At 47.7% G+C, this 24,630-nt stretch overlaps 1 protein-coding gene across 1 annotated transcript in view; it reads left to right on the forward strand.

The window, feature by feature from the left end:
• Positions 1–2,040: 2,040 nt before the first annotated feature.
• Positions 2,041–24,630, forward strand: part of LOC146184816 (uncharacterized) — a 34,053-nt gene continuing 11,463 nt past the window's right edge. The window contains exon 1 of the mRNA XM_084608626.1: positions 2,041–3,139. Within this exon, the coding sequence (XP_084464752.1) occupies positions 2,041–3,139 (1,099 nt within the window). The remainder of the gene's footprint in view (positions 3,140–24,630) is intronic.

Consider the following 24,630-nt stretch of genomic DNA (forward strand, 5'->3'; position numbering starts at 1 on the left):
GTGTTTGCCGTCTTGTAAGGGAGCATCCAAGTGTCATGCAGGGGGCTTCGCCCCACTATTCGTACATATGGCAAAAAATGTTTCTACCACCACCACCACTTTGCTCACCCCATCGACATGGGCGAGAAGGCACGGTCGTCCACGTGTGCGTCCAATGCCCTCTAGAACTAGACGGCGCTGGTGCGTCCTACTGTATGTTCCGGCCTCCTTTCTCCATGGGAACGCGACGAGGCGGTTTACGCTGACCCAAATTCTAGAAGGCGAGGGTGCTCTTTGAAAGACAGAGGAGGAGCGTAGTTTCGGCTCCCCTCAAGAAATTTGTTAAGCTTCTCATTCCCAAGTCTTCCTCCTCAGCTCTGCCAGTATCATCTTGTTAATGTTAGGCCCAGCTGGTCGTACATCGCGGCGGACATTTTGGAAGCAAGCAGAGTGTCCTTTATGTATCGCTTTGCCAGGGGAATCCTCCCCATTAAGGCTACGGCGTTCACACGGGCCAGCTTGCAACGAACTTATCCGTTTTGTGGCGGTGGAGAGGACACTGTGCACATGTTTTCATAGTGTCGTCTTCCTGAAGTGCTTCTCCATCGTGTAGCTGAGCGCTTTCAGCTCCCGGGTATACCGTTGTGCGATACCTGAATCGTTTGCTAGGCGAAGCCGTTAACCAGTTCGTCATCCTGTTTATGGAGTGCACGTACCAAATATGGCTGGTGTGCTGTGCAGCCGCATTCTGCAGGGATCCAGGCCTTTATGAAGTAACCTCAAAGACATGGAAAAAGGTCTGGTTTTACTTGCAGCAGGAATGTCGCAACCTCGGCGAGCGGAGGTTCTCGGAGATTTGGCGTCTATCGTCTGTGATTTTCTCGGTTACTGGTGGAACACATTCTATATGATTTCATCACAGGAAACGGTCGTCCTTGATGACACCTGTCGTGTGGTCATGAAGGTCCAACGCCTCACTGTCTCATTGTGACGATGGCGCGACAGGCTGTCTTCGCGCTTGATGGAGACGCTTCCCCATACCACATTTGTTCATGCGCGGCTGGGTGGGGGGGGGGGGGGGAGGGCTGGGACGGCCGGAGGTGTTATACGGTATACGGGTGATCATGAGCTGATGAGTAATTTGTGACTGACTCCGGGGCACGGCACTTTCGGGTGTTAAAGGGACACTAAAGAGATCCAAAGATGCTATGAAAATCTAATAAACTACATTTGGTGACACTGTCGCCGCATATCCGTCAGCAAAAAATCGAATAATTGCTGAGATATTGCGATAAGAAGTTGAGGTTTTTTCTTGTTCCCGCCGGTTGAATTCAAACTGTTCCCTCCGACTACGTAGTCGGAGTTGAGTGACGCACACTATGACGTAAGCGGAGACTCCGTGATAGCTAGCGAGCCGGCGCGGCCCGCGGCGTCGCATCGCATCCAAGTCGCATCCCTCAAGGTCCAACATGGCAACAGCGTACTCGCAATGACGGCCACAGCCGAAATAAATAAAACGAGGAAGAGAGTAATTTACCGAGCGATGGGCCCATAAAGCAAGAAAAAAAGAATATAGAGCGCTTGTAATGCACAATACTTGACATGTTTCGCAAGCTTTTGCGCTCCTTCTTGCACTGTGTATAAACAAATCGAGCCCTCGGTCATTGCAACGCTTCCCGACATGTTTACATACAAATAAGATTTAGTTACCACCAAAATAGTGTCCTCGCTGCTGCGCTTGTCAGTTTTGAAGCTTCGTCGCACTTTGTTTTCCTTTAAGGTTTGTGCTACAGCTCCATGTTCAGCGAAAATTACGTCCAGGGTAGCAGAGCATGACCGAAGAGCCGGCGCCACTAAATTTGCCAGCGCTGTGAAATTCCACATGTTAAAATGAATCCAGTGCACAATATAGTGCGCGTAAGCATCCAGAGCATTAGTTGCAAGTCGTGAGAGCTGGCAGCATGCTCCGATGGTCAAGAAGTTGTAATTTTTAGACCGGCAGCAGAAACATTTTATTGTAAATGGGGCTATGACATAAAGTGCAGAAACATTTCCGGTGTGATGGCAAGCTCTGAGCGTGCCTCAGTATCGGTCATGTCTGGCCGAGGATGCGGCGAACGACGCCCACCACTGGGCTATCGCATGGTTCTACCTACGTTTCCTTCGGGAGAAGCAATGAAGACAACGGTTTTCCTTCACTGTGATATTGCCGGCCGGCCTTATCGCATACAGGATTTTCGTAAGCCGTTGGAAAAGGCCGGTGTACTACCCTACGTGGCTGGCATTGGACCCTTCCAAATGTCCCATATCTGGATGCTGAAGAAGACTGAGGAAGCGAAGGAACGCCTGTTGAAAGAAGGCGCGCTGGAAGTGAAGAGACGCTACTGTGCGGTCATCGACCCGAACAAGCGTGAGTTGGTTTTCAAGGTGCACTGGGTGCCTTTCTACGTTTCGAGTGAAGCGGTGCAGAGGGCGTTCGAAGACTTTGGAGATGTGAAAGAAGTCACTTATGAGCAGTGGAACAGCCCGGGTTTTGAAGAGGCCGAATCGACAACTCGGCTAGTAAAAATAGTGCTGAAAGAGGGGCTTTCGATCGATGATTTGTCCCACATGTTCACGTTTTACGGAGGGCTTGTGTTAGTGGTGGTGCCTGGACGGCCACCAATATGCTTAAGATGTAAGAAGACAGGCCACATTCGACGTGATTGCCGCACTCCGAGATGTAGTTCGTGTCATATCTTCGGGCACGACCGGGAGGGATGCGTCCGCACGTATGCCCGTGTGGCCACGGGTACTGTGCCCCCTCAAGACGACGGGAGCGAGTTGATCATGGACCAGGAGGAACTGGAGAACGCTGGAGCCCTACCCCCTACAGGATCCGGAGAGGGACCTGATGTCCAACAGCCGGAGCACACCACCGGCGGAGGGAAGACGCAAGTTAGCGAACCCGCTGCAGAAACGACTGGAAAGGGGGAGGAGGCTGCTATGTCGTCAGATCAGCCAACAGTGAAAGGCACTTCGGAAGGAAGCGTTGCTGAGTCCCCGATGGATATGACAACCGCCTCCATGAAGAGACCACGAGACTACGAAAAGGTACCAGCTACAGAACGGGAAATGCGTCGACTAGAAAAGCAGTGGAGGGTGGAAGGCGCTAAGAAAGGCAAGCTAGCCTTATCGCAAACCGCGGTGCGGTCCTCGTCGCTCACTCGCGACGAGAGACTGAAGAAGTGAGCCTTTAGTCATTGTTTGTTAGCTGGGTTTAGAGTATGGCTTATTGGAAAAAACCGCTAAAAGTGGGCACTCTAAACGTCCGAGGGCTCGCCTCGAGACGGAAGCAAGTGCAGTTGAACCGTTTGTTGAACGAACTAGATTTAGACATCGTAGCCATACAAGAAACAAAGGTTGAGGATGAGCAGCAAACAGATAATATGGTGTTTGGTTTTCGGTCACGCTTCAATGCTTGCGTAAGCCATGCAGTCGGTTTGTCGGCAGGTTGCTGTCTTTTCCTGAGGAAAAGTGTAGGCATAGCAGTGGAGCAAGTAATAACATGTGCAAGGGGGCGTTTCGTCGTGTGCGACATCAAGTACGAAACCTGTGCGGTGAGGGTGGTGGTCCTGTATGCACCAACGACCCAAAAAGAACGGCGCGACTTTTTTGAGCAGTTGGTGCCTTTCCTTGAATGCAGTCGTGCGCTTATATTTTTGGGAGATTTCAACTGTGTTGTAGACTCTAAGGATCGTTCGAATAGAAATGTTGGAAAAGACCAAAGTGCCGAATTGCTGAAGTGTGTCCTCAATGAGTGCAGCTTAGAGGACGTATCAGTCCTGGTGAATGGTGAAAAACATGTGCATTTCACACATTTTCAAGGTAGTAGTCACGCGCGACTTGACAGAATATATGTGTCGCCAGAGTTTTCGCCTACCTGTGAACAGTATGAAGTGAAGCAAGTGTCATTTAGCGACCATTGCTTAGTTACGGTCACACTGGGCGGAACGAAGCAGTGTAAATCAAAAATGAACTGGGACTTATGGAAAATAAACTCGAGGCTTACAGAAGACGAACTATTTTTAAGAAAAGTTAAGGAAAGCATTGATATTTTTTATGAGAGCGAAACAGGCTGTATTGAATCCTGGGAACGATTTAAACAGGAGGTTAAAATTAATGCAATTGAGCGCTCTTCCATTATTAAGTATGAGGAAAAGAAAGAAGAAAAGAAACTGCAAGAGCTTAAAATATTTAGGGCGTGAAGAAGAACGAATGCCGGGTATGTTCATGCATGATATAAAAGGCATCAAAGTTAGGCTAGAAGCTTTGGATGCCCAGAAGTACAGAGGCGCTGCGATAAGAGCGCGCACGGAAAAATGGCTCGGTGGCGAGACGCCAACAAAACGCGCCCTCGCTGATGAAAAGCGATATGCGCGCGCGAACGAGATAACGGTTATTGAATACAAGGGGCAGAGGCATGATGAGCAAGACGGAATTACGAGCGCCTTCGTGGAACATTACCGTGAGCTGTTTTCGAGCAAAGCACCAAGTGAAGAAGGGTTTAGAGATAACTTTTTGCCTCTGATGCCAATATTAGGCAAAGAAGTTACTGAAGAGTTAGAGAACGAAATAAGCGTGGAGGAAATAGAAAAGGCCATTGATGAATTGAATGTCGGAAAGTCCCCGGGTTGAGTGCGGCCTTTTACAAGAGCCTTAAAAGTGAGTTATGTATCATGCTCTATAGGCTTTTCAAGGAGTGTTTTGATGTGGGTTATCTACCACCGTCGTTTAGCAACGCGCATACGGTCTTGGTTCCCAAGACTGATGAGCTAGCCATGCTTTTAAAAGTTACAAGCTATAGACCGATCACGTTAACAAATGTTGATTATAAAATTCTGATGAAGGTGTTAGCTAAGAGATTGCAATACATTATAAACGATATTGTTGGACCTCATCAAACATATGGAATAAAGACCAGAAGCATATTTAATAATATTCATGTAGCGCGTAGTGTGTTCGGCTGCTGCGATGCTCTAAACAGGAGAGTGGCCATGGTTCAAGTTGATTTCGAAAAAGCATTTGATCGTGTGTCTCATGAAATATTGTACTGTTTGTTGGAACATATTGGTGTTGGTGCCGTTGTATTGAAAGGAGTTAAAATGGCTTATGCATGTTGTTCTACACGCCTTATGATTAACAAAGTGTTATCTGAAAGAATTGATGTAAGAGCATCTGTGCGGTAGGGTTGTCCACTGTCTCCTCTTCTCTTTGCTATATATTTGGAACCATTGTGTAGAATGTGAATTGCTAACGAATAGATTCGTGGTTTTAAGCTGGGAGTATGTGAAGTGAAAATATTGGCATACGCTGATGATGTGGTGCTTTTTTGTGAAGATCGCGAAAGCGTTTCGGAAGCTTTGAAAGTAACACAAAGGTATTGCAGGCAGACTAGTAGTGCTGTTAATTTAAAGAAAAGTCTCGGAGTCTGGCACGGGGAATGGGAAGAGGAACCGGAAATTTTCTGTGGAGTAAGATGGGCTACAAAACCCGGAGTTTATTTGGGAGTCCCATTGTACAAATACGGGGAAAATACGAATTACTGGAATGAAAAAGCGGAAGAAATACGGGAAAGGACGAAAGGATGGATGGGACGTAACCTCTCTATTTTCGCCCGTGCGACTGTATGCAATACCTTTTTGGTGGCAAGAATAATGTATTTACTTCAAGTATTGCATTGTGCTCGAAGCAATATACAAAGGTTCCATCGTGTATTTGCGGTCTTCATTTGGTCGTCCAACTGGGAACGAATTAGCAGAGATAATCTCTTTCGGCGAGTTAAAGACGGAGGGTTGTCTCTAATGCATCTATATGTGCGGCAGATGGTTTTAAGGTTTTGTTTCCTACGTGACCAAAAAGATGCATTCCTGAGAACCTTTATGCAAATCATGCTATCCAGTGCAATTCCAGAGTTTATAGTCTCTTCATGCTCTGCTCGGGGATACACTGTGTCACGCTTCCTGCGAGAAGTGGTGTGGTCGTTCAAGTTTTTGCGCGTGAGGTACTCTGTAGAGTATTTAGCGACGGTACCACCTAAGCGGCTGTACAAGGATCTTATTTCACCATTGTTCCCAGCTCCTGTATACAGAACCTTATACTGTGAAGGCCCAGGGAAAGATGTGCTCAAACGAGTTAAAAACATGACTGTTGCACCGGGCGTAAAAACATTCTTTTTTAAATTGCATACAGGAACCCTCCCAGTCAAAACATGGATGGAAAAAAAGGGCCTTTTTGTACCTTGGGGCTCAAACTGTCTACTATGTAGGAAACCTGAAACAGTTGAGCACGTGATCCTGGATTGTTGGGACGCGGTTTTACTGGGATGTGTTACAAAGGACACTTAAAAAAGACCTGCCATTGACGCCACGTGGAATTCGGTACTTGACAACTGTTAATGATGATTTTCAGTATGACCTCATCATGCTATTGGGCCTCCACAGTATTTGGAGGAGTAGGGTGGCTTATAGACACTGTGATGTCGATGCACGATCTGTATGTGATTATTTTGTTGAACAAGTGTATAAACTAAAAGAAATTTTGAAGCAGCAAGACGCTGCGGAGGAGGTCTTGAGTCTGATGGGCGAACTTGTGGTAATGAAAGTCCATTAGACACGGTTGTCAGCCAAGGGGCATCGCAACCACGATTTTTTACTGATGTATTTGTACCAATTCATGCAATAAAGAAAATAAAAAGCGGCGTAGCCGAGCGGTTAGCGCCGAACGGTACGGAGCACGCAGTGGTGAGTTCGAATCTTTCGGTTACTAGTTTTTATTTTTCCACAAATCGATTTTTTTTTACCGTTTGTAATGTATTTCTGGCGCTTCGTTATTTTTAGTTTTTACTTTTTACCCGAGGCCCTTTTTTTTCGACGGGCGACGAGCGCAATATATCGACGCTCTCCTTGGTATGAGCGGCAAGTATGCCCCTTTTGTTTACGATGCCTGCAAATAGCACGTTGAAGGTCTTGTTGACGCAGTATGTTGGTCAGATGTGCCATGATTTAGTGAACAATTGAATGATAATGCGTTTTTCCTTCGGTAATTCGCATATGTATGCTTTTCGTGGCGTACGTAGCTGCAGTCGAGTGTCGCAATCGAAGCCGCGACGTACGCGATATGTTGGCGCAGAAGTGTGAACGAAGGAGCGTGTCGGCGGCAGCGGATTTCGCTCGCTCGCGCCTCCGAATGCTCAAATGGGAACGAGCCAGGCGCATCTGCTGCTCCAAGCTCGTAATTCAGGCGCTGCAGGTCCGAACAAACTATCGGAGTGCGCACGAAATGCCTGAGCCGAAACATAACCAAAACTGAAGTGGGCGCCTGTGGCACCTCCAAGTATATTTTTGTATTTGCCTTGCAACGTTTACGTTGTCTTTTCGCCGTCGTTTACGTATGATAAAAGCGTGTTATTATATTCGAGACAAAACCTACGCCCGCATTCAAACGGACAATGTAATTCGCATTTGCCAGCCTCCGTGATCCCCAGCGCGTCACGTGATTTGTGGTTGCGAGTTTCGGCTGTGGCGGCGATACCTGTATTTCTGTTCTTCCTCTTTACTACCTCATAACAGCTCTGTTTTCAGTAAGAGTGGATTTTTTGTAATCAGGAATTGGCATTCTATCGATGCAAGCTCACTTCAGTTTTCTCTTTAGTGTCCCTTTAAGTCCCCTTCCATATCTGACAACGGTAGCTTCGTGAGCGCTGCGCTGTTTGCGCTCCTTCTCCGCGTTACTCGAGAGCGCCCCGCACTGCGACCTCTGGCTCTTGACGAAGCTACTTTATCAATAACCGGCAGGCCCCGGCTTAGAAAAAGTCGTAAAAAAGAGATAGAGATGTGTAAAACGGCTCACTTCATCGAGCGGCTTGGAACGGCTCGGACCAGCTCTGCTCACTTAAACGAACCGGCTCATTTGAAAGGCTCACCGGCTCAATTAATCCTGTAACGGTGAAGCGGCAGTCACGTGGCGCCTCTGCACTGTTTCGATCGTTTTCTTTGTGTGCCGGCTGGATCCCTGTCCCCCTTCTCCCCCTTTTCTCTTCTCTGCCACGCGTACATCTATTTTTCCAGTCCGCGCGCACGACACTATATGGGACCAATAAAAAAAATGCTATTTAGTCCTATCCTGCCACAACGCAACCGACGATTGGCCTTTGTTTATCGACGTGATAATGAGACATGCTCACAAAACGCACAGAAGCGGATGACATGGACGACTACGCTAATGAGTAAATGAAGAGCAGGACGCAAACTGCGCGTTCACCTGTTTTCTTTAAAGACGAAGAAGGCTTAATCTTCGAAGACTGATGTTCCACCAGCACACGATGCACGACCTGTGAGTGCCGTGAGACATCGTTCGAACAGCAGCAGGCAACGAACGGCGCCATCGTTTGCCAATTAAGGCTCTTTCACATCTTCCTTGCGTGGCCTCGGGTGCCACACTATAAAACGCATACAAAACAGAAGGGGATGCCGCGCACACCGTACACAGCGGTCGAGTACGTGTAGCGCCAGTCTACAAACGCCGACCATCAATCATCGGTCAGAAAACTAAACCATAAAATTTCCAGAGAGAAAAACAAACAGCGTGCGTTAGCGGCTGTGTACCCGCGGAGACATCCGAAGGTGAGAGGTGGTTGCGCCTGTTGCGAGGAAGGGGGGAATGCAGTTGCTTCCTCGCACTGCTAATAGATAGTACGCAAATCGCACCCGTCATAAAGTCCCTTGATAAGCGCTGTACAGTGAACTCGGCTACCTCCAGGAAATTCGGCACAGGTCGCTTCATCTCCATCCTGAAGCGCCGGTTGCCGCTGATGACACCGTCGAATTCCCTGACATGCTCAGTGATGATACTCTCCACCGGCCCGTACTTCTCCAACACCTCCCGGAGTCCCTTCTCCGCCACGTCCACTGGGAAGTCGAAATTGCGCAGCACAGTACTCACGGTACCGCGGTACGCGAAGCGCACCGCGGTGTCGCGCACAGTGATCACAGGCGATCCTAGAAAGTTTTGAACTGCTATCCTGTTCTTAAATGTGACATGAAAATCCTGCACGCTCCCGAGGTCGCCCTTCGAAAACCTTTTCACAAGCTCTGCCGATCAAAACATTAGTCACGCCTTGTGGGGCGCGTAGGAAAAACGTAAATGGCTGCAGCCGCGAGCCGTTGCGGTAGAGCTAGCCATAAACACGTGTGCGCTGTGCCGTGCGTACCATGGAGACGGCAAACGGTAGCGGCAGACTTGTTTTAATTCGAAACAAAACTCCTTTCCATTCAATGAGCACATAAAGAGCAGTTTACTTTTCCAGGGAGTCCAGTTTAGTTTAGCGCACCGCGGTGTCGCGCACAGTGATCACAGGCGATTCTCGAAAGCTTTGAACTGCTATCCTGTTCTTAAATGCGACCTGAAAATCCTGCACGCTCCCGAGGTCGCCTTTCGAAAACCTTTTCACAAGCTCTGCCGATCAAAACATTAGTCACGCCTTGTGGGGCGGGTACGAAAAACGTAAATGGCTGCAGCCGCGAGCCGTTGCGGTAGAGCTAGCCATAAACACGTGTGCACTGTGCCGTGCGTACCATGGAGACGGCAAACAGGAGCGGCAGACTTGTTTTAATTCGAAACAAAACTCCTTTCCATTCAATGAGCACGTAAAGAGCAGTTTACTTTTCCAAGGAGTCCAGTTTAGTTTAGCGCACCGCGGTGTCGCGCACAGTGATCACAGGCGATTCTCGAAAGCTTTGAACTGCTATCCTGTCCTTAAATGCGACCTGAAAATCCTGCACGCTCCCGAGGTCGCCTTTCGAAAACATTTTCACAAGCTCTGCCGATCAAAACATTAGTCACGCCTTGTGGGGCGCGTACGAAAAACGTAAATGGCTGCAGCCGCGAGCCGTTGCGGTAGAGCTAGCCATAAACACGTGTGCGCTGTGCCGTGCGTACCATGGAGACGGCAAACGGGAGCGGCAGACTTGTTTTAATTCGAAACAAAACTCCTTTCCATTCAATGAGCACATAAAGAGCAGTTTACTTTTCCAAGGAGTCTAGTTTAGTTTAGCGCACCGCGGTGTCGCGCACAGTGATCACAGGCGATTCTCGAAAGCTTTGAACTGCTATCCTGTTCTTAAATGCGACCTGAAAATCCTGCACGCTCCCGAGGTCGCCTTTCGAAAACATTTTCACAAGCTCTGCGGATCAAAACATTAGTCACGCCTTGTGGGGCGCGTACGAAAAACGTAAATGGCTGCAGCCGCGAGCCGTTGCGGTAGAGCTAGCCATAAACACGTGTGCACTGTGCCGTGCGTACCATGGAGACGGCAAACAGGAGCGGCAGACTTGTTTTAATTCGAAACAAAACTCCTTTCCATTCAATGAGCACATAAAGAGCAGTTTACTTTTCCAAGGAGTCTAGTTTAGTTTAGCGCACCGCGGTGTCGCGCACAGTGATCACAGGCGATTCTCGAAAGCTTTGAACTGCTATCCTGTTATTAAATGCGACCTGAAAATCCTGCACGCTCCCGAGGTCGCCTTTCGAAAACATTTTCACAAGCTCTGCGGATCAAAACATTAGTCACGCCTTGTGGGGCGCGTACGAAAAACGTAAATGGCTGCAGCCGCGAGCCGTTGCGGTAGAGCTAGCCATAAACACGTGTGCACTGTGCCGTGCGTACCATGGAGACGGCAAACAGGAGCGGCAGACTTGTTTTAATTCGAAACAAAACTCCTTTCCATTCAATGAGCACATAAAGAGCAGTTTACTTTTCCAAGGAGTCCAGTTTAGTTTAGCGCACCGCGGTGTCGCGCACAGTGATCACAGGCGATTCTCGAAAGTTTTGAACTGCTATCCTGTTTTTAAATGCGACCTGAAAATCCTGCACGCTCCCGAGGTCGCCTTTCGAAAACATTTTCACAAGCTCTGCCGATCAAAACATTAGTCACGCCTTGTGGGGCGCGTACGAAAAACGTAAATGGCTGCAGCCGCGAGCCGTTGCGGTAGAGCTAGCCATAAACACGTGTGCACTGTGCCGTGCGTACCATGGAGACGGCAAACAGGAGCGGCAGACTTGTTTTAATTCGAAACAAAACTCCTTTCCATTCAATGAGCACATAAAGAGCAGTTTACGTTTCCAGGGAGTCCAGTTTAGTTTATCGCTCATGGGGTCGCCATAGGGAGCCCAAGCTCAAGTTTCGCCGCGCGACGGCAGCGCCGCATTCCTGGCGTGGTGGCGAAATGTGAAACGATGGGGCTTAGCCGGAGCAGACGCTCCGCTAGATTCCTGTGCACGCGCGGCGATCGCGTTGCGTCTGGCGGTTATTTGGCGATACAAAAACGCTTCCGCTGATGCGGAACGGATGTACTAACTAGCATTGTGTCATGGGAAGCCACAATAGTAGGCGAAGCACCAAAATTCGAGGCTCACGTGTGAAACTTTGCAGATTCCTGTGGAAGCGTGTCCGCAAGACCTGTTTTCCAACACCATGACAGCGTTCTGAGAAGTCTCGCGTTCTTTGTGGAAACGAAAAGAGCCAATTTCCCCTTTCTTCGTAAACTAAAAAATGTTGACAGTTGACAAAGACGGCTTGGAGAGCCATCAAAAAAGTACAGTGGTTAAACACCATGCATAAAAAGTGAAGAGGATGGAAGATTATCCTGCTCGTCGCTCCTCGCGTGTCTAATTTTGCCGATTTTTTGTGCTCTCTCCCTGCTTTGTGAGTACTGTTACGACCAAGCATCCGCATTTGCGCGCTCTATTGTTCGCCTGTGGGCATGGATAAGTGCTGTGAATATGTGGTGATGGTCCAATGGCTCTAAGTGAGCCTGTTTCCAGGAATCCTGTTTTGTAAGCCTGTTTTGCTTTGTGGACACTCTGCAAATGCCAAATTGACCCTGCCAAGAGAACGTCTGGAAAAACACAAAGAAACGTCCCCCTGCGGGAAATGCAGGAAGTGCTTTCTTTCTTTTGTTCACCCTTCCAGTCGATAAGCCCTATCGTCCAGTGGGGAATGCCTACTTTCCAAAGGAGACGACAGAGTGACATGTCCGCTGACGTGCAGGACAAGAAAGGAGCATGACGCATACAGCCATTAAGTGATTTCCCAGGAATGCAGGAAAGATTTGCAATTGTCGAAAACGGACAATGCTGGGAGCGGATGCGGCGCCACGTGCACTCGGGTTTCTGAGAAGTAAAACCACTTGTCAGAACCAGCCTGTGGTTTCTTTGCTGAAGAATAGAAATGTACCTCCTCTCCTCGCCGTTCCCAAGCTTTTCCCGCCAACAAGTGATCACGCCCAACGAATGAATGCCGGACCAGTCAGTGCTTCAGACCATCAGTGCAGTGATGTGTTCGATTGGATGCCGATACCTGAGGGGCGTGCCCTGGATTTGGTTGGTCAGCATCTTCAGAGAGGGGCTGGACATAGGGGGTTTTAAGGACGCTGCAGAGCACGAAATGTCGCTCTGGGCCCTGGGTAAACGGCTCATCCAGTCGCTTCTCGCTATGAACTCTTAACGCTTGCCATTTTGCTGATGTACCCTTCTTTTTCGTGTAAATAATCTTGTAAATAAGTTTCTCAAAGTGCCATTAAACCTGCTTGTACATATTTCACCAACTTCGAAGATTCAATCCTACTTCAACCCCGAGTCTCTGCACGCTACCAAGTGAAGGCCGGGTCGACGTAGCCCCAGCGTCACGACAACTGGTGACCAGCGTTGGGATCTGAATCTACAAGCCACAACATCTGATGACTGGAGGTGGGATCTGGATCTACAAGCTACAACATCTGGTGATTCGAGGTGGATCAGAATCTACAAGCCACAACATCTTGTGATCGGAGGTGGCATCTCAAGCAACAAGCAGGAGCAACAATCGGCCAACAAGAAAGCAGCTCGGAACATCGATCGCATGTGTGGGTGAGTGCTTGGCTTTTCTTCTGATGTGGACCAGGTTCTAGAACAGGGTTAGATTTTAGAACTGGTAAAAAGTGTTGAAACGCCTTTAGGTTTGGTAGTTTGCACTGTTGTTTTGGAAGTAGCCGACACTCGGAGCGATCATGGACCTACAAAAGCTGCAGAAACCGGAACTGTTGCAATTGTGTGAGGAATTGGGAATTGATACAAGTGGTTTGGCACGAAAACCTTTGATTATAAAGGCAATCACAGATTTGGGAACCGATGATGAGGAGCTCAGTGAAGCATGGAACCTCATCGGTCAAAAAAAGGAGCAGCTCAGACAGCAGAAAGAGCGGGAAAAAGAGGAAAAGGAGCGGGAAAAAGAGGAAAAGGGGCGCGAACGTGAGAGGGAAAGAGAGGAAAAGAAGCTAGACATTGAGCTCCGGAAATTAGAACTAGAGTTGAGCAAGAGGTCGGGCGATTGTCCCCAGCTAGCGGTACCTCGTCTCAACAAGGAGGCAGATTTCAAGATGTCAAAGTACATGCAGCCATATGTGATATCAGGGGATATCGGTCTGTATCTGGCTAACTTTGAGCGAACCTGCGAAAAACTGTCCTTCCAGCGAGACACTTGGTCTCAGAGATTATTGACGGTTCTGCCCTGCGAGGCAGCGGAGGTTGTCGCGCGGCTAAGCAAGGAGGACGCGGACAACTACGAGAAGGTCAAAGCTTGCCTTCTGAGAAAGTATAGGCTTAGCGCCGAGGCGTTCAGACAACGTTTTCGGAATGCTACTAAGTCCAGGGACGAGAGTTACCCTGAATTCCTGTACAATTTAAGAGTTAATTTGAGCGAGTGGCTAAAGAGCACTGATTCCTACAGTGATAGGGACGCTGTAGTCGAGCGAATTCTTTTGGAGCAGTTTTATAACTGCCTCCCAGAAAAAGAAAGAAATTGGTTACAGGACCGAGGCGAAATTAAGTCGGCAACTGAAGCTGCCGAACTTATTGAGGAGTATGCTTCGCGCCGACAATTCAGCAACCCAGCAGTAGATAGGCCCCGCAATCCCAAGTTGAGTGTGAATAACCGTCAGGAAAGGCACTTTGCTAGAGTTGGAAACGAAGAAATGAAGGTTTCTTCAGGCAAATTCCCTAGAAAGGACGGCATTGAGAAAAGTGGGGAAGTGACCAACGCGCAGAACACAAAGAATAAGCTTGAGGCTAGGAAGCCGCTCACATGCTTTAGGTGTAATGAGCAGGGTCACATTGCCGTCAACTGCCGGAAAGAAAAGTTTGCTTTCTCGTATGTCAGTGACTGCGATGAAAATATGCAGCTTTTAGAACCCTACCTGCATGACCTAGTAGTCAACGGGAAGCCTTGCAAGGTACTGCGCGATTCGGCCGCAACGATGGATGTTGTCCATCCGGCGTATGTGTCGCCTTCCGACTATACAGGACAGTGTGCGTGGATCCGCCAGGTAGTGGAGGAACAGAGTGTGTGCTTGCCAATCGCGAACGTGGTCATCGAGGGCCCTTTCGGCGAGTTAACAACCGAGGCTGCCGTTTCAGAAAAGCTGCCTAAGTGCTATCCGTATTTGTTTTCCAACAAATCGGACATGCTACTGCGAAAGAGGGGCATCCTTTTCGGAGACAGTGTTGTGCAAGCATTAACACGTTCAAAGGCGCGAGAACTAGCTACACTGCTCATACCGGAAAATTCCACAGCGGAGGAAACGGCAGTTAAAACAGTGGTCTATGTGGAAGATAGCGGGTCAGAAAACCTTGAGAGCGAGGCATCTCAGATAAATCAACTTGAAAGTGAGCTTGATGAGACGCGGAATGAGGACGTTCTTGAGAATAACCTCTTGCCGCTAGTGTCTAGTAATCTCCCGAGACTTTTAAGTGGAACCCGAGAGGACTTAGCTATGGAGCAAGCCGAGGGAAATCTAACGTTAAACCTTCCCGAGGAGATGGGGGACAACTTGATTTGCCTCAGCGGAAAAGGAAGCAACGCTCAGGAGCTTCTCAGAAAGACGGAGCAGAGAGGAGAACTAAAGAAATCCCAGCTGTCCGATCTGGGCGAGATAATAACAGAGTTTGAGGCCTGCTTCGTGGACAGGCCAGGCAGGACTGATTTGACTGAGCACGATATTGAGCTGACTTCAGACGTGCCAGTGCGATCAAGGTGCTACCGATTCTCTCCAAGGCAAAGAGAAATTCTGGATAGGGAAGTAACTCGCATGCTGGAATTAGGAGTAATAAAACCATCGGAAAGCGATTATGCTTCGCCTATGATCTTAGTAGAAGCTCCAGGTAAAGACCCTAGGCCTGTGGTAGACTACCGAAAGCTAAATTCTCTCACCAGGGATCAAGTGTATCCTATTCCGAATATTGAGGAGAGAGTAGAACAGGTCAGTAGAGCGGCATATGTGACTACGCTGGACCTTACTCGAGGATACTGGCAAGTACCGCTCACTGAACGCGCCAGCAGATACGCGGCTTTCGTCACTCCGACGGGCAGCTACCAGCCAACAATGATGAGTTTCGGGCTCAAAAATGCTCCATTTTGTTTTTCCCGACTCATGGATAGGGTTTTAAAGGGGTGTGAAACATTCGCAGTGCCTTACTTAGATGACATTGCGGTTTTTTCCGACTCATGGGCGCACCATATGGTACATCTAAGAGCTGTACTGAGCCTTTTGCGTCAAGCTGGACTAACCGTAAAGGCCGAGAAATGTTGCCTGGCAAGGGCGACCGTGGACTACTTGGGTCACAATGTAGGTCAAGGTTTCAGGAAACCCAGCGAGATTAAGATTTCTGCGGTAGCAGACTACCCGCGGCCGAGCACGAAGACGGAAATTCGAGCATTCCTGGGTCTGACGGGATACTACAATCACTACATCCCTAACTATTCAGCTTTGGCTAGCCCTCTGACCGACGCTCTCCGCAAGACAGAACCGACAAATGTAGTCTGGGACGAACAAAAGGAAGCCTCCTTCGTAAACCTGAAGGCTGTGCTGATTAGCCGTCCGGTATTGCGAGCTCCAGACTATGACCGAGAATTCACGGTCCAGTGTGATGCCAGTGATCGAGGGCTAGGTGCTGTTCTCTGCCAGAGAGATGACGACGGTAATGAGCACCCTGTGCTCTACCTGAGCAGAAAACTGAGTTCTAGAGAGAGGGCTTATTGCGCGTCAGAGAAAGAGTGCGCTTGCATTGTATGGGCCATTCAAAAATTGCAGTGCTATCTTGGAGGGACCAAATTCACCGTAGAGACGGACCATTGTCCCCTGGCTTGGCTGCAAACTGCGACATCGAAAAACAGTCGCCTTCTTAGGTGGAGCTTGATTTTACAGCAGTACAATTTTGAAATAAGATACAAAAAGGGGAAGTTAAATGGGAATGCGGACGCGCTTAGCCGCTCTTTCTAAGCGGTCCGAGATGTTCCTCACCATGTATCGAAATTGATAATCAGGTTTTTTTTTTTTTTTTTTTTCGTGCGCTTGTATATGTGTGGCTATGTAAAGCAGCACGTTTGGTTTTCTAGGAATACGTGGGTCCTGAACGTCTTGAGAGTGGGCTTTTCTCGAACAATGGCAGTTTTCTTTTAACCTGGTCTCTTCAGACGGGAGCCGAGTGCTTGCTTCGACATGTGGTTGAGTTTCAGACAGCTCGAGCAATTTGGCCTACAACAATCGAGACAACGCGACAAGCAACAGCGAGCTTCAAGCGTTCACGTGCAGGCCATTAAGTCGTCTCTTCATGCAGCAGCTGGGACTGCTGCCCTCCGAGACTCTTCTGGCGGGGGAGGAGGCTGTTACGACCAAGCATCCGCATTTGCGCGCTCTATTGTTCGCCTGTGGGCATGGATAAGTGCTGTGAATATGTGGTGATGGTCCAATGGCTCTAAGTGAGCCTGTTTCCAGGAATCCTGTTTTGTAAGCCTGTTTTGCTTTGTGGACACTCTGCAAATGCCAAATTGACCCTGCCAAGAGAACGTCTGGAAAAACACAAAGAAACGTCCCCCTGCGGGAAATGCAGGAAGTGCTTTCTTTCTTTTGTTCACCCTTCCAGTCGATAAGCCCTATCGTCCAGTGGGGAATGCCTACTTTCCAAAGGAGACGACAGAGTGACATGTCCGCTGGCGTGCAGGACAAGAAAGGAGCATGACGCATACAGCCATTAAGTGATTTCCCAGGAATGCAGGAAAGATTTGCAATTGTCGAAAACGGACAATGCTGGGAGCGGATGCGGCGCCACGTGCACTCGGGTTTCTGAGAAGTAAAACCACTTGTCAGAACCAGCCTGTGGTTTCTTTGCTGAAGAATAGAAATGTACCTCCTCTCCTCGCCGTTCCCAAGCTTTTCCCGCCAACAAGTGATCACGCCCAACGAATGAATGCCGGACCAGTCAGTGCTTCAGACCATCAGTGCAGTGATGTGTTCGATTGGATGCCGATACCTGAGGGGCGTGCCCTGGATTTGGTTGGTCAGCATCTTCAGAGAGGGGCTGGACATAGGGGGTTTTAAGGACGCTGCAGAGCACGAAATGTCGCTCTGGGCCCTGGGTAAACGGCTCATCCAGTCGCTTCTCGCTATGAACTCTTAACGCTTGCCATTTTGCTGATGTACCCTTCTTTTTCGTGTAAATAATCTTGTAAATAAGTTTCTCAAAGTGCCATTAAACCTGCTTGTACATATTTCACCAACTTCGAAGATTCAATCCTACTTCAACCCCGAGTCTCTGCACGCTACCAAGTGAAGGCCGGGTCGACGTAGCCCCAGCGTCACGACAGTACTCTGAGAGCAACCAAATCAACAGATGTGACGTCCGCAATCGAGACTGATGTGTGAATGTGCCCTAAGTGTCCACAGCTGCCTTTTCATTTTTAGATTGACCAAGAAAATATCTAGGAACGAGGCCTTTTTTCTTTTTTTCGGGGGTGGGGGCGGCGTTGGAAAACATGCCTTGCTGAGACGCTTTTACAGATTTTCGCAAATTGGCCAATAAGTGAACCAATTTTTATTATTATTATTATTATTATTATTATTATTATTAACGAATATATGTCGGAAGTGCAGTACAAAAGTGATCCTAGCTATGGCTCGACTAACACTACTCGCACGGAGCATCCCATTCGCGTCACAACGTTCGTGAGTGCAAACCAAATATTATCATAAATGAAGCGCAACCATTTAATAAGAACCGAAATAAAACACTGTGTAGTACAAGCTTGGATTTCACCTGCCTTCCGAGCCAGCAAGCCGGTTATATCGCGTGTAGCGCACGGAGCACGCATGTGCTTATGAGATTGCTAGCGTTCTTGTCTTTGATGAAACACCTCCTTCGAACTATATAGTTATTCTTCTACTGCGAAATTTCCTTTGCTAACGTCGTAATAATAAAAAAACAAATCCGTATATAGATCGCATGCTACAGGCCAAAACGATGGTCAACAAGCGGGCCACTTTATTCCACAGTACTGATGATACTTTAGCAGTTTTTAAAGATATTATGTACGACAATATAATTACATAGTGGACTTACCTCGAGATGCATTCCTATACCCTTTTGCTAACGTGGGACGCATTCACAATCAATATTTACTCATCCCCGTCTGTCGTCTGCTCTACAGTGCAGACGTGAATAAAAAGTTTCCCGCTTATATTAAAGTATCCTTCATGGAAGTACGCGTCAGGTTGCCCAATCAAGACGGAATGCGGTTTGCATGTCGCGGTGCGCCTGCGGGGGCGCGTCAATGCGCGTGCTCGTGCGAGAGAAAGCGCACGGCGCACGCCGTGAAGGCAGCGAGCGAGCCGGCGGCGTCCAGTAGGTGTTGGTCCAGTGAGTGCCCGCGCGACAAAGCAGCGCAAGACTTCGGCACGTGCGCAGAAGCGAGCGAGCGAAAGGAGAAAACTTGCACGGGATGCCTAGGTGGTGTCGCCGCGTTTATCCCCAGTTTCTATTTTTCTGTCAGAGATGGCGCTCCCTGTCAGGAGCAGCAGCGCCGCTCGACGGTGCTTTGGAAGCCTATACGTTAATGCCACGAGCGAAGGACTAAAAAATGAGCCCACGGAAATGTGAAACCCAATCTCTGCTTCAAATAAAACGTTTTTTCTCTCGAACTAAAATATGCAATATTAATTCTTGGAATTCCATTTTGCTTCTGGCGGCACACAAGGTTGTTAATTTAATACTTTCTTAACCCCATACTATAGACTGCAATTACCTCCATGGCGAGAATGGCTAGTCCGCAACGGAAAACGCCGCTGCGGCTGCAGGGTGAATGGCGGCTACCGGAAGCTTTCAGTGAGTATAAACTAAAATTCGGCGGGCGCTAGAAATTCTCGCTACTTTGCCAACGAAGGCAAAAATCGACTTTGTGGATGGAGGTGGATGTGTTCGCGTAAGAGTGCCGAAAAGGGTGATACCAATTCAGGGGACCGCGGCGGCGGCATTTCGATGGAGGCGAAACGAAAAGGCGTCCGTGTGCTGTGCGATGTCAGCGCACGTTAAATATCTCCAGGTGGTCAAAATTACTCCGTAGCCCTCCACTACGGCTCCTCATTCTCTCTCTCCCCTTTCTCCCTTCCCTTACAGCGTGGTTCAGGTGTCCACAGCTACAAGTGTGACAGATACAGCGCCTTCTTCCTGTGAACGAATTATTATTATTATTATTATTATGGTTAATTCAGGGAGAAGAGGTGGCGCTGCTGTCGGCAGCGAGATGCCTTCGGCGCGCCGACCAGGCTCCTTCGCAGGGATTTAGTTCGGTCGGACTAGCTATGTGGCGATTGTTTGTCGGATTTACTGCGTTAGACGATTTTACAAGGCGTTGAAACCTCGGATTTAATATCTTTATTACAGGCGTCATAAGTGGAGCCAATTGGCTTGCAAGAGGATATATCTATGCTGCTAGCACTAACGCGTGTATCGAGAACTGACTCAAAAGGTCTATGAAACAGCAGCCGAGGCTAAGGCAAGTCGAAATACTTATATTCATCGAATTATTCATCATTCTCTCGCAAACATTTTTAATCAAGCTTGCGTAAAATCAAGAGATAGCGGCTATTAAAAATGACCGCCTGCTTTTTCCCTCTTATGTATTCCGGCGCAGTAGTCGGGCTTCTTACCACGTACTGCACCACCGCGGCGGGGCATCCGTATGCTGTGCGATCAAGTTAAAGATCCCCAGGTGGTAGAAAATACGCCGTAGCCCTCCACTACGGTTCTCTCTTTCCACTTTCACCCCCACTTCTTCCCTTTCCTTACGGCGCGGTTCGGGTGTCCACAGAGCAAGTGTGACAGATACTGCGCATTTCCCTCTGTGTGAAACAATTACTATTATATTCAACACGTGCATGGGAGCGAGCCATAAAAACATAAACATTACAGGCGGGGCCCAGCTCCGCACACAAATTACGTCATCGATGGTATCGGTTTGTTGACTTCCGGTTTGAGTGCTCGGTCGCTCGCTCACTGTCCCGTCAGCGGGTCGCCTTTTTGGTTTCCTTCCCGCTGCTTTTTCGAGATGGACCCCGAGTTTAAGGAACGACTTCTGCGTATGAGCGCCGAGCTGGGCTGCGAGCCTTATAAATATATGCCATATCCTGCGCAGAATATATTTATTTATTTATTTATTTATTTATTTATTTATTTATTTATTTATTTATTTATTTATTTATTTATTTCGACCTCAAAGGCCCCATTGAAGGGGTATTACATGAGGGAGTGGGTTACAGGGCATAATATTGCTTCGAGTGATGCTTTGAACATTGATGGGTCTGTATGGAGCACGACGTCGGCAGGCAAGTCATTCCAGTCTTTTGCTGTGCGAACGAAAAACGGGTATAGACGCGCAGGTGTGCGGGCTTGCGGAGGATGGGTTGTCTTTTCGTGGTTCGTGCGGCTGGAGATGCGGTATGCAGGGATGATAACAGATTCGTGCGAAAGATGATAATAGAATTTATGAAAAAGAGATAGTCTCGCGATGCTACGCCGGTTAGCTAAATTTGATAAATGAGTATTGCATTTTAGTTTCGTTATGCTTTCATGATAGGAATATGCAGAGAAGATGAATCTAGCGGCGCGGTTTTGTATTGCTTCTAGCGTGTTAGACATATTAAGGTGATTATTGTCCCAAATAGCGCATGCATATTCTAGTTTGGGCCGTACAAATGTTACATAGGCTAGTGATTTTAGCGATGGTGGTGCTAGACGTAGTTTTCGCCGAAAATACCCCAGGACTCGATTTGCTTCTTTAGAAATTTTAGTTACGTGGTATGTCCACTTAAGATCATGTGTTAAGTGAAGGCCAAGGTATTTATATGTGGTTACTGCTGCAATTTCTGAATTAGCTATTAGGTACTTAAATGGTGGTTCGGAGGGACGCCTGTGAAAAGAAAGTAAAGAAGTGTTTTTCACGTTAAGAGACATGAGCCATTGACTGCACCAAGTTAAAATGCGATCAATGTCAGATTGAAGAAGTTGGCGATCACTGTGAGTGAATATGGGACGGTACACAACACAATCGTCAGCAAATAGGCGTATGTTAGAGCATATGTCAGTTGGCAGGTCGTTTATATAGATAAGAAAAAGCAGGGGCCCCAGGACTGTGCCCTGGGGTACCCCAGATATAACAGAGGAGTGAGAAGAAGAGCATTTATTAGCGAGAACAAACTGTTGCCGGTTGGTTAGAAAGTTACGAAGCCAGACAAGTACCAAGGAATTGAGATTAAGCCGTGAAAGTTTCAAAAAAAGCCGCCGGTGGGGAACTTTGTCAAACGCCTTTTCGAAATCTAAGAAGAGGGCGTCCGCTAGAATGTTGTGATCAAGGTTGGAGCTTAGGTCATTAATAAATAGGGCTAACTGTGTGTCGCAAGAAAAGCCCTTTATAAAACCATGTTGGCTGGCGTGAAAGAAATTAACAGATAAAAGAAATTTCATAACGTGAGAAAAGATTACATGTTCCATTAGTTTAGACGGTACGCTAGTAATGTATATAGGACGGTAATTATGACGAGAAGATGAAGGCCCTTTTTTTGGTACTGGAATGACTTTACCCACTTTCCAGTCGTGCGGTACAATGCCTGATAAAAGCGATTGCTGAAAGATATGAGACAACAGGATACGTGTGATATCTTTTATATTTTTTAGTACATTTGCGTTAATATCATCAATACCTGCTGATGATGTTAGTTTCAGAGAATCAATTAATTTAACAATGCCGTGGGGTTCGAATGATATATCGGGCATTGCAGGAAAACCAAAGGATGGAAAATCCGGTAGGTCCCCATCTGGTTCACGAGTAAATACAGAACTAAAGGTCATATGGTCATATTTAATACTTCAGCAACATCATGTTCCGCAATTGTAGCCATATCATCATCATGAAGTGTTATTGGGTTGCTAGGGTTAGGATTGATACATTTCCAGAATTGACGAGGATTTTTGCGTAGCATTTCAGGGAGCGTGGTATTAAAAAAATGATTGTTTAGCTTTAAAAACATGGGCGCTAAATTGTTTTTCGGCTACGTAATACTTCTGCCATGTATTAGGGTTGTTGTTTCGTCTGGCTGCTCGAAATAATCTTTTCTTCTTGTTATTAAGACTCTTTAATGTATTATTGAACCAAGGGGTATTAACGCGCTCACTTACAGTAATTGTAGGAATGTATTGTTTTACAAGACTGTTCATTTTATTCTTAAAAAGAAGCCAGTTAGTCTCGGTGGACCTTCGCTCAAAGTCGATAAGAAACGAAGTACAGAAATTTTCGAGTTCATGGTTAATGCTTAGATAATCGCCTTTACCATAAAGAGCGAGTGTTTTAGTTACTTTCTTAGGTTTTGGCAGGTGGTTGAGAAACGTGGCGTGAATTATTGAATGGTCACTAAGTCCAGGAAGATATGAAAGGGATAACAGATTCTCTGGATGTGACGTTAAAATCAGATCAAGTGTGCTAGATGACTGTGCACTTTGTCTTGTTGGTGAAGAGATTAGTTGGGTTAAGGCAAAGGTTTGACATGTCACGTGGGTTGACGAGGGCTCAAGAAATTTCGAGCACAGTTCAACAATTCATTCGCGTGCACTGAAACAACCCCATTGGGTCGAAATACTCGCAGCCTTCCAGACGACGCCCATCATAGGATGCATTGGATGAAAATAATGGCGCTAGAATATCGCAACTGCTTCATTAGATTCTGGTGGTCATCGTGTCCTGAGCATTACTAACAATAACAGTTTTGACTACAGGAGACAATGTTTATTCTGGAAAACTGACGCCGCGTGAGATGAAGTTCCGTTCCATCGCACGTCTGATCTCCAACATTATGCTTGATATGCTCCACACGCTTCCTCTCGTCAACCTCGCGCCATGCAAGTGGAACTCCCTCGACGCAGACCATCGGATAGCACTCCGGCTTTTCTACGGCCTGCCAAGTTTCTCAGCAATCCCTGCCACATATGCGGAGACAAGCTCTTCTCCCGTCTCCCTCAGAGCGCTCCAAACGCTCCTCAACCATGTCGAGCGGATGCACCGAGCACCTCTGCTCCGCTACTGCGCAACAACAGTCGCCCACGAGTGGGAGGGGCTGCCCCCCTCCTGAACTGCTCCTGGGGGCAAGGCAGCTGCAAGACGTGTGGCCGAACACCCCACAACGCAAGCACAAGGGCACGTCGCACACCGCCCGCACGTGGCCACTAGAACAACAGCGCCGACAGACGCGCGCAACAGGCTCGTACTCGCACCCGTCAGACCTCCCCGGCTCAGGCGGAACGGTTCGGCATGACCCACTCACTGAACGAGATAGAACCAGCTTTCTAAAAGAACCGCCCATCCCGTTTACCGAGCCACTGCTCACTCGCTTTAAAAAGAGCGGCTCAAAGGCTCATATTTCTTTTATCATGTTGGCTCGCGGAGTTGCGCTTAGTTTTCAGTCAGGCTCCTTTGTACACGTGTAGTCGCGTCGCTGTCTTTTGTGAATAACTTCTGTACCTTGTGTGCTGTTTTTGTTTAAAAAGTTATTTCTTCTTTTACGGCAAGTTGGTCGTTCTTCGTCTCAGTGCGTGAGCTACACGTCGCCCGCCAAGTCGACGAGCACCTCGGAGAGGTGCAGAAGATGAAAAGGACACAATCAACCTGACTTTACTGCAGGAGGGCCGGCCTTACCTAATTCGGTGCTCTGTGCCAACTGCTGCCGAGACACCTCCATCCGCCCCTTTCAGCCATCAAACTCAGTTTTTCTTTATATTTACTTTTTCTTGATGCACATTTTTTTATTGTGGGGACGCCTGACATTAAAATAATAATGTTTTCACAGTTCATTAACGTAACCTGTGTATTTCTATGGCTGAAGCCTAAAGGGAGACCGCGAATCGTAGCGCCAGCCAGAAGACGACACCATGACTCCGCCCTAGGTTATTCCTAAGTCACAGCGGGCCACATATCACTGCATCACAAGCGGCTGATACGGTCTAAAACAGGTACACAGTCTTCTCAGTGAAACATAGGTTTAGTTGCATTTCCAGGGAATTTCAGTTATTCTTTAGGAAGGTAGCGCTCACGAACAAAGCAGCCATATTGGTTGTCTGATTGATTTAAACCTTTATAAGAAACCAGTCTTTAAATAGGAATTTTTTCAATTCTTTTTGTTTCTCCTCTGCAACTTTCAATGCACACCTGTAGATTTAGCATTTCTATCATCCTATGCTTTGACAAATCGTCTCGCTC

The sequence above is a fragment of the Amblyomma maculatum genome, chromosome 7, assembly GCF_055883805.1.
Source record: "Amblyomma maculatum isolate TAMU_Amacu chromosome 7, ASM5588380v1, whole genome shotgun sequence".
In the NCBI taxonomy this organism is placed as follows: domain Eukaryota; kingdom Metazoa; phylum Arthropoda; class Arachnida; order Ixodida; family Ixodidae; genus Amblyomma; species Amblyomma maculatum.